Genomic DNA, 10,709 nt, shown 5'->3' with positions numbered 1-10,709 from the left:
GCAGTTGCACGCACGATGACCGTTCTCCAAGCAACGAGAGCATCGGAAGGGATCTCTACAAACCGCAGCACGGTGGCCACGAGCGAGGCATCTGCAGCAGCGACCGTGAAGCCAAGCGGGGATTGGCCGTGGAGCCAGAGCCAAGGCCGGTGACGCCGAACGACATCGGCCCCCCACCTTCACCCATCCTAGATCCGAAGATGCCTCAGGAGCAGTAGCAACAACAGCAGGAGCAGCCGGATCGCTCACCCCGCCGGAGCATCTGGCAGCCAATGGCGTCAGCGGGGCGAGCTCCTCGTCGTCGTCAATGCTGCAGACTTCATCAGCGAGGGAAACCCACGACACGGCCAGCGGCGGCCGCGAGGCCCGCACAACGGCGTCGGGAGCGAGCACCTCCTTGGAGCTCTGAGAGCCCGGCCGCGCCAGAGCAAGCGCTGAAGGCAGAGAGGGCTCCTCCTCGACAGCAATGGTCGTGACGACCGAGCAGGGGCTCGCCACAGGCAGCAGCGCCCCTTCCAGCAGGAGCTCCGGAGGGGCCACAGAGACCTTGAAGGCGTGCGGTGGAGGAGTCCGCTGCAAATCAAGATCCAGGACGGAGGGCGCCACCAGGAGCAGAGGAGGTGGTGGTGGCGGCGGCTCCAGCTCAGAGAAGACGAGCGGCGGAGCAGGGAGGGCCGTCCGGAGCTCGCAGGTGGCCGAGGATGCGGCGAGCAGCCGGGCAGGGGTCGCCGGCGCCGGGGAAGGCACCGAACGCGGCTGGGATCTCATGCCCTCGTCATGCACACCCCGGGTGCCGGAGAGCAGGGAAGAGTTGGAGGAAGCCGGATCCAGGAGTTGCGGCCTCGGAGGAGGCCGGATCCGGGCGCGGCGCTCGCGGAGGTGGTCGGAGCGGCCGATCCGGGCGGCGGCGGCCGCGTGCTCACGCGGCGTCGGGCACGGTCACGGTCATGTTTTACTGGCTCCCGGTGCGCCGCTATGTGAGATACAAATCAATTTTTGAATAGGAACTGAAACGTGATATGGTTAATGCGAAGCACATCTGAGGAGAACCTGAAGAAATAAAAAGGAGACCAAGCAAAACTTTCCAGATTTTAATTCTGAACCTGACAAACAGAATCTAAAGTATTGCCGTTTTGCTCAGAACATAATCGCTTTTTTGTCTGAGAATGCAAAACCTAAGCACCACTTGAACAGCACCATGCCAGAACTGTGGCACAGTTCAGCAGCGTTTCCTTGTAGAGTCTGAAATTGAGCATCCATGAATAGTTTGGCTACAAAAGCTGGGAAAATTCACAGCAATATGACCCTAGAGTCTAGGAAAAGAATGAAATAAAACGCCGCACAGTAGAATCAGTATATTGGCAAATAATGTCAGCAATGTGAGACAAGAAATGCGCAGTCTGAACTTGGCACTGATCTGATCAAATAAATAAAACAAGTTCTGAAACACTACTAAAACGGATTTGAAGGGAAAAATAAAGCAATTTATAATCTTCACGGAAGGATACATATATTCTGGACATAGATATTTCAGATGATAAAAAAAATCCAATATCAAAATTTATACACACCATGAATACATTGAACAGCACAACTGGTCAATAAACCCCGTAGTTTTAGTTGCTGCTGATGCATTGATATCATCATGATCTTTGATACAGCTGTCCAAACTACAAATAACTAGCATAATGTTTGCGTCAACCTCTCTTGGCAATCATATAGAAGAAAGTGTTTGTCAGAGTACCTCTGGAGATGAACGGAAGTACGGGAGTTTCGGCAGATTACAGGAATGCTACATTGAACACAAAATTTGAAACCATGAAGGAACTGCGTTACATATTTGATTTAAAACTATGTCTTGAAAGATTGAAAATTCTCAAACTTTAAAAAGTGGAGAAAATACATTCTTAGCATAACCAGACACTTGAATAAATTGTACAGACAGAGTTAAGATGCACAGCTAGAAGCATCTCTCAAGGCTGTTCAGTAGATGGGTCATGGTTTGAAGGTTCAATTTCAATGAGTACCCATATCTTCGTCAGGCATGGCATCCATTGTTCTCCCATAGTCCTTACCAATCGTGCCATTTTATCGAACGACAGAAAAATGTGAATGACAATATAGATGAAGACAGCAATGACGAGTGCGAAAACATACGCCGACGTCTTCAAGTTCCTACAACTGCCTGCAGCATACGCACCGAGCAGACCAAGCAAGTCCATCACCATTGCTGTTTTCATTGCAAGTAGAGATCTCTTGTACTTACTTATTGTGCTGTTCAGCAGCATGATGACTATAACCATCGATGCCATAAACGCCGCGGCATTGCAGTAGAAGAATACCTTATACCGTATCGGATGGGTATCATGGATGACTGGATCACCTGTGAAATGGCTATCGCGGTCATCAGGCCAAAGGGCACCTGGAGGAAGGAGCCCAGCTTGGTACGTAACGGACACTGTGAAAGTTCCAATCAGCATCAAGTCTTTACGCCATTTTTGGCTAGTTTTTTTGTTTACTTTGATGCTTCTATCATGATTCTTGGGTGGATTCGGACTCTTGAAAGCAGTGATGTGAAACATCCAGTTAAAGAAGTTGATCACCTTATCTTTCGCAAAATTCAGTACCAGAACTAGGATCATGATGCAGGCAAAAACAACAGCCAAGACTAGGATGACATAAACCGACACCGACACTTTTCGGCAGCTTCCAGCGGCAAAAGCACCCATGAGACTGATCAGATCTAGTAGCACACATGCACGCAGTGTGTGCCCCTGCAATCCTTTGTGACACAGCCTTCTACTAACAAGCAGCATAATTACAGCCAATGATGCCATGAAAGCAGTGGAATTCAAGTAGATGAAAGCCTGGTAACGGTGTGGAAATTCATCACTGAATAATGGGTGACCTGCCTCGTGGCCATCTCTATTGTCAGCCCAGAAGCCCCCTGGTGGGCTTATGCCGGCTTGGTATGTGCTGGATGCTGCCAGAATTGCAAGCAGCATTAGAAACTTGCGCCGCTTCTCCAAATATTTCAGTTCAGGGTTATCATCTTGCTGCTGAGCTGATTCACCGGGAACTCTTGTGTCCATAAATAGCACAATATGAAGCACAACATAAGAGAAAACAAGGATGACTAAGATTATCACATACATTGATGTGGATAAAGTCCGGCTGCTGCCAGCAGCATATGCCCCCATTATACTGAAGAGGTCAAAAACCATGGCTGTCTGCAACACATATCGTTTCATGGCACCTATGGTGATCAACTGGCTCTGGAGTAGGGTGATGATAACCAATGACGCCACAAATGCAGTGGCGTTGCAGTAGAAGAATGTCTTGTACCGCATGGGATGGATGGCCTCTAGGATTGGATCTCCAGCAAGATGCCCATCTCGACTGTCTGGCCAAAACCCGCCTGGGGGATGCAACCCAGCTTGGTATGTAATAGTCGCAGCAAGGATGCCAAGCAATAAAAGGTATGTGCGCAACTTCCCTAAGTCATCTTTCACAATACTAACAGTTTTTGATGCATCGTTGTTGTATGAATGTTGCCCATCATACTCTAATGGTGTCACCTGCCCATTGGATGTGCTGCAACTATCCATAAAGGAGTTTAGCTTCAAGATCAGCTTAATCTGCTCTCCTTCCATCCACTTGATCCAGTCCCTGATAAATTTTGGCTTGGGCACCATAGGAGCAACCCATTGAATGATGAGGTAGAGAAGGACCGCTCCGACAAGCGAGAATACAAAGATAGACGTACGGACTTCCTTGCAACTCCCTGCAGCATAAGCAGCCATAAGGCCAAGCAGGCTGACCAGGGCTTCCGTGGTCAAACGCTACAGGGTTAGGCGGGACGGGGGCCCTGGGGGGTAGCAATGCCACCGGAGCGTCGCACCGGGCCCTCATACATGCGGGGTGGTGTGGTGGCATGTCCGAAGAGGCGACACGCGTCTCCGAGGCGTGGCCCCCCCTCACGGACGGCGATGACACGGTAGTAGACGTTCTGCGGTAACGATGCGGCGTCAATATTATTAAATACTCGGAGCGTGATAAAATCATGAGTTTTTTTACACGACGTGGGCACATGTGCTATAGGAACGATGGTATTTTTTCATAATTTTTGGTGATGGAGAAGTATCCAAAAAATTCCCTCTACACGGATTGCCCTTCGCGCGTCTACGGCTATGACCGGCGGCCTCCGGGGCTAGCATGCTGCCAAATCTTGCGTAGGCGGCCTCTCACAAGTCTGGAAGTGTTGTGACGGTTGCAAACACCCGGCACGCGTGTCCGAGGTGTGCCCCCCTCACGGATGGCGCCGCCGCCGGCACCTGGAGGCGGAAAACGGACGCGCCGGGTCTACACGGAGGGGATCTTGCTGTGGGTCTGGCCCGGTTGTTGCTCCAAAGTGTTCCTATGGGCTGACCTAACACAACCGGGCAGGGAGGTCCGCTGGTCAAAGCCCGTCCGTGCAAAGTCAAAGGGCTAGATCCCGTGGTCAAACGCTACAGGGTTAGGCGGGGCGGGGGCCCTGGGGGCTAGCAATGCCATCGGAGCGTCGCACCGGGCCCTCATACATGCGGGGTGGTGTGGTGGCATGTCCTAAGAGGCGGCACGCGTCTCCGGGGCGTGGCCCCCCCTCACGGACGGCGATGACATGGTAGTAGACGTTCTGCGGTAACGATGCGGCGTGAATATTATTAAATACTCGGAGCGCAATAAAATCATGAGTTTTTTTGCACGACGTGGGCACATTGCTATAGGAACGATGGTATTTTTTCATAATTTTTGGTGATGGAGAAGTATCCGAAAAATTTCCTCTACGTGGATTGCCCTTCGCGCATCTACGGCTGTGGCCGGCGGCCTCCGGGGGCTAACATGCCGCCAAATCTTGCGTAGGCGGCCTCTCACAAGTATGGAAGTGTTGTGGCGGTTGCAAACGCCCGACACGCGTGTCCGGGGTGTGCCCCCCTCACGGACGGCGCCGCCGCCGGCACCTGGTGGGCGAAACGGACGCGCCGGGTCTACACGGAGGGGATCTTGCTGTGGGTCTGGCCCGCTTGTTGCTCCAAAGTATTCCTATGGGCTGACCTAACACAACCGGGCGGGGAGGTCCGCTGGTCAAAGCCCGTCCGTGCAAAGTCAAAGGGCTAGATCTCGTGGTCAAACGATACAGGGTTAGGCGGGACGGGGGCCCTGGGGGGTAGCAATGCCATCGGAGCGTCGCACCGGGCCCTCATACATGCGGGGTGGTGTGGTGGCATGTCCTAAGAGGCGGCACGCGTCTCCGGGGCGTGGCCCCCCCTCACGGACGGCGATGACACGGTAGTAGACATTCTGCGGTAACGATGCGGCGTGAATGTTATTAAATACTCGGAGCGCGATAAAATCATGAGTTTTTTTGCACGACGTGGGCACATGTGCTATAGGAACGATGGTATTTTTTTCATATTTTTTGGTGATGGAGAAGTATCCGAAAAATGCCCTCTACGTGGATTGCCCTTCGCGCGTCTACGGCTGTGGCCGTCGGCCTCCGGGGGCTAGCATGCCGCCAAATCTTGCGTAGGCGGCCTCTCACAAGTCTGGAAGTGTTGTGGCGGTTGCAAACGCCCGACACGCGTGTCCGGGTGTGCCCCCCTCACGGACGGCACCGCAGCCGGCACCTGGTGGGGCGAAACGGACGCGCCGGGACTACACGGAGGGGATCTTGCTGTGGGTCTGACCCGCTTGTTGCTCCAAAGTGTTCCCATGGGCTGACCTAACACAACCGGCGGGTAGGTCCGCTGGTCAAAGCCCGTCCGTGCAAAGTCAAAGGGCTAGATCCCGTGGTCAAACGCTACAGGGTTAGGCGGGACGGGGGCCCTGGAGGGATAGCAATGCCACCGGAGTGTCGCACCAGGCCCTCATACATGAGGGGTGGTGTGGTGGCATGTCCGAAGAGGCGGCACGCGTCTCCGGGGCGTGGCCCTCCCTCACGGACGGCGATGACACGGTAGTAGACGTTCTGCAGTAACGATGCAGCGTGAATGTTATTAAATACTCGGAGCGCGATAAAATCATGAGTTTTTTGCACGACGTGGGCACATGTGCTATAGGAACAATGGTATTTTTTCATGATTTTTGGTGATGGAGAAGTATCCGAAAAATTCCCTCTACGCGGATTGCCCTTCGCGCGTCTACGGCTGTGGCCGGCGGCCTCCGGGGGCTAGCATGCCGCCAAATCTTGCGTAGGCAGCCTCTCACAAGTCTGGAAGTGTTCTGGCGGTTGCAAACGCCCGGCACGCATGTCCGGGGTGTGCCCCCCTCACGGACGGCACCACCGCCGGCACCTGGAGGGGGGAAACGGACGCGCTGGGTCTACACGGAGGGGATCTTGCTATGGGTCTAGCCCGGTTGTTGGTCCAAAGTGTTCCTATGGGCTGACCTAACACAACCGGGCAGGGAGGTCCGCTGGTCAAAGCCCGTCCGTGCAAAGTCAAAGGGCTAGATCCCGTGGTCAAACGCTACAGGGTTAGGCGGGACGGGGGCCCTAGGGGGGTAGCAATGCCACCGGAGCGTCGCACGGGGCCCTCATACATGCGGGGTGGTGTGATGGCATGTCCGAAGAGGCGGCACGCGTCTCCGGGGCGTGGCCCCCCTCACGAACGGCGATGACACGGTAGTAGACGTTCTGCGGTAACGATGCGGCGTGAATATTATTAAATACTCGGAGCGTGATAAAATCATGAGTTTTTTTGCACGACGTGGGCACATGTGCTATAGGAACAATGGTATTTTTTCATAATTTTGGTGATGGAGAAGTATCCGAAAAATTCCCTCTACACGGATTGCCCTTCGCGCGTCTACGGCTATGACCGGCGGCCTCCGAGGGCTAGCATGCCGCCAAATCTTGCGTAGGCGGCCTCTCACAAGTCTGGAAGTGTTGTGGCGGTTGCAACCACCCGGCACGCGTGTCCGAGGTGTGCCCCCCTCACGGACGGCGCCGCCGCCGGCACCTGGAGGGGAGAAACGGACGCGTCGGGTCTACACGGAGGGGATCTTGCTGTGGGACTGGCCCGGTTGTTCCTCCAAAGTGTTCCTATGGGCTGACCTAACACAACCGGGCAGGGAGGTCCGCTGGTCAAAGCCCGTCCGTGCAAAGTCAAAGGGCTAGATCCTGTGGTCAAACGCTACAGGGTTAGGCGGGACGGGGGCCCTGGGGGGTAGCAATGCCATCGGAGCGTCGCACCGGGCCCTCATACATGCGGGGTGGTGTGGTGGTATGTCCGAAGAGGTGGCACGCGTCTCCGGGGCGTGGCCCCCCCTCACGGACGGCGATGACACGGTAATAGACGTTCTGCGATAACGATGCGGCGTGAATATTATTAAATACTCGGAGCGCGATAAAATCATGAGTTTTTTGCACGACGTGGGCACATGTGCTATAGGAACGATGGTATGTTTTCAACATTTTTGGTGATGGAGAAGTATCCGAAAAATTCCCTCTACGCGGATTGCCCTTCGCGCATCTACGGCTATGGCCGGCGGCCTCCGGGGGCTAGGATGCCGCCAAATCTTGTGTAGGCGGCCTCTCACAAGTCTGGAAGTGTTGTGGCGGTTGCAAACGCCCGGCACGCGTGTCCGGGGTGTGCCCCTCCTCACGGACGGCGCCGCCGCCGGCACCTGGAGGGGGGAAACGGACGCGCCGGGTCTACACGGAGCAGATCTTGCTGTGGGTCTGGCTCGATTGTTGCTCCAAAGTGTTCCTATGGGCTGAACTAACACAACCGGGCGGGGAGGTCCGCTGGTCAAAGCCCGTCCGTGCAAAGTCAAAGGGCTAGATCCCGTGGTCAAACGCTACAGGGTTAGGCGGGACGGGGGCCCTGGAGGGTAGCAATGCCACCGGAGCATCGCACCAGGCCCTCATACATGCGGGGTGGTGTGGTGGCATGTCCGAAGAGGCGGCACGCGTCTCCGGGGCGTGGCCCCCCTCACGGACGGCGATGACACGGTAGTAGACGTTCTGCGGTAACGATGCGGCGTGAATATCATTAAATACTCGGAGCGTGATAAAATCATGAGTTTTTTTGCACGACGTGGGCACATGTGCTATAGGAACAATGGTATTTTTTCATAATTTTGGTGATGGAGAAGTATCCGAAAAATTCCCTCTACACGGATTGCCCTTCGCGCGTCTACGGCTATGACCGGCGGCCTCCGGGGGCTAGCATGCCGCCAAATCTTGCGTAGGCGGCCTCTCACAAGTCTGGAAGTGTTGTGGCGGTTGCAAACACCCGGCACGCGTGTCCGAGGTGTGCCCCCCTCACGGACGGCGCCGCCGCCGGCACCTGGAGGGGAGAAACGGACGCGCCGGGTCTACACGGAGGGGATCTTGCTGTGGGTCTGGCCCGGTTGTTCCTCCAAAGTGTTCCTATGGGCTGACCTAACACAACCGGGCAGGGAGGTCCGCTGGTCAAAGCCCGTCCGTGCAAAGTCAAAGGGCTAGATCCTGTGGTCAAACGCTATAGGGTTAGGCGGGACGGGGGCCCTGGGGGTAGCAATGCCATCGAAGCGTCGCACCGGGCCCTCATACATGCGGGGTGGTGTGGTGGTATGTCCGAAGAGGCGGCACGCGTCTCTGGGGCGTGGCCCCCCCTCACGGTCGGCGATGACACGGTAGTAGACGTTCTGCGGTAACGATGCGGCGTGAATATTATTAAATACTCGGAGCGCGATAAAATCATGAGTTTTTTTGCACGACGTGGGCACATGTGCTATAGAAACGATGTTATGTTTTCAACATTTTTGGTGATGGAGAAGTATCCGAAAAATTCCCTCTACGCGGATTGCCCTTCGCGCATCTACGGCTATGGCCGGCGGCCTCCGGGGGCTAGCATGCCGCCAAATCTTGTGTAGGCGGCCTCTCACAAGTCTGGAAGTGTTGTCGCGGTTGCAAACGCCCGACACGCGTGTCCGGGGTGTGCCCCTCCTCACGGACGGCGCCGCCGCCGGCACCTGGAGGGGGGAAACGGACGCGCCGGGTCTACACGGAGCAGATCTTGCTGTGGGTCTGGCCCGATTGTTGCTCCAAAGTGTTCCTACGGGCTGACCTAACACAACCGGGCGGGGAGGTCCGCTGGTCAAAGCCCGTCCGTGCAAAGTCAAAGGGCTAGATCCCGTGGTCAAACGCTACAGTGTTAGGCGGGACGGGGGCCCTGGGGGGTAGCAATGCCACCGGAGCGTCGCGCCAGGCCCTCATACATGCGATGTGGTGTGGTGGCATGTCCGAAGAGGCGGCACGTGTCTCCGGGGCGTGGCCCCCCTCACGGACGACGATGACACGATAGTAGACGTTTTGCGGTAACGATGCGGCGTGAATATTATTAAATACTCGGAGCGCGATAAAATCATGAGTCTTTTTGCACGACGTGGGCACATGTGCTATAGGAACGATGGTATTTTTTCATAATTTTTGGTGATGGAGAAGTATCCGAAAAATTCCCTCTACGCGGATTGCCCTTAGCGCGTCTACGGCTGTGGCCGGCGGCCTCCGGGGGCTAGCATGCCGCCAAATCTTGCGTAGGCCGCCTCTCACAAGTCTGAAAGTGTTGTGGCGGTTGCAAACGCCCGACACGCGTGTCCGGGGTGTGCCCCCCTCACGGACGGCGCCGCCGCCGGCACCTGGAGGGGGGAAACGGACGCGCCGGGTCTACACGGAGGGGATCTTGCTGTGGGTCTGGCCCGGTTGTTGCTCCAAAGTGTTCCTATGGGCTGACCTAACACAACCGAGCGGGGAGGTCCACTGGTCAAAGTCCGTCCGTGCAAAGTCAAAGGGCTAGATCCCGTGGTCAAACGCTACAGGGTTAGGCGGGACGGGGGCCCTGGGGGAGTAGCAATGCCACCGGAGTGTCGCACCGGGCCCTCATACATGTGGGGGGGTGTGGTAGCATGTCCAAAGAGGCGGCACGCGTCTCCGGGGCGTGGCCCCCCCTCACGGACGGTAGTAGACGGATCAGGCACTCGCATAGTTACCGGATCAGGTACTCGGTAACGATACCCGTCAGTTAGTTGCTCTCCTATGTATCACCTTTCACGAGATCATAGAAAATATTTATATCATAAAGAAATGTTGTCCTCCTCAATTTATTTCGAAATATTTTAACACAATGTACATTTTTTGTTAGTACAATTTAGCAAATAATTATATCATAAAGAAATGTTGCTGACCATAGAAAAAATCTGGTTCAGAAAAAAATATACGTGATATTTTAGAAAATTATTGTACAATATAAAAAAAAGGATCATGTAATTAAAAATAATGTTTCAAACCATTAAAGAAAATGTATGGTACATTTTAAATAATGTTCATGCATGTAAAAAATATGTATACCGTGTATCATTTTTAATATAATTATATACCATGTATCATTCAAAAAAATTCAAGAACGTGTATTTGAAAAAAAAAAGAAATATACCTATCCCTACAGCTTAGCCGTCGGCATACATGCCACGTGGCATGATTAATATATGCCGACGGCTAAGCCGTCGGCATAGGTCGCCTTATCCATCCCCGGGCGCGCCCCGTCCAATCATTTCCCGACCCCAGCTCGCCCCCGACCCCGATCCAGCTCGCCCCCGACCCCGATCCGCCGCCGCCGCATTCGGCCCCGCCGCCTGCCGCCGCCCACTCCACCCCTGCCTCCCCCATCGCCGTCTCCACCCGCCGT

At 54.8% G+C, this 10,709-nt stretch overlaps 1 protein-coding gene across 1 annotated transcript in view; it reads right to left on the bottom strand.

Moving 5' to 3' along the window:
* Window positions 1-1,973: 1,973 nt before the first annotated feature.
* Window positions 1,974-10,709, bottom strand: part of LOC119333383 — a 15,159-nt gene continuing 6,423 nt past the window's right edge. Inside the window, exons 2-3 of the mRNA XM_037606297.1 lie at window positions 3,565-3,826; window positions 1,974-3,516 (exon numbers count right to left, since the gene is read on the bottom strand). Coding sequence (XP_037462194.1) covers window positions 1,974-3,516; window positions 3,565-3,826 — 1,805 coding nt within the window. The remainder of the gene's footprint in view (window positions 3,517-3,564; window positions 3,827-10,709) is intronic.

Source organism: Triticum dicoccoides, chromosome 7A (genome assembly GCF_002162155.2).
Source record: "Triticum dicoccoides isolate Atlit2015 ecotype Zavitan chromosome 7A, WEW_v2.0, whole genome shotgun sequence".
In the NCBI taxonomy this organism is placed as follows: Eukaryota; Viridiplantae; Streptophyta; class Magnoliopsida; order Poales; family Poaceae; genus Triticum; species Triticum dicoccoides.
This window is presented reverse-complemented; position numbering and strand designations above follow the sequence as displayed.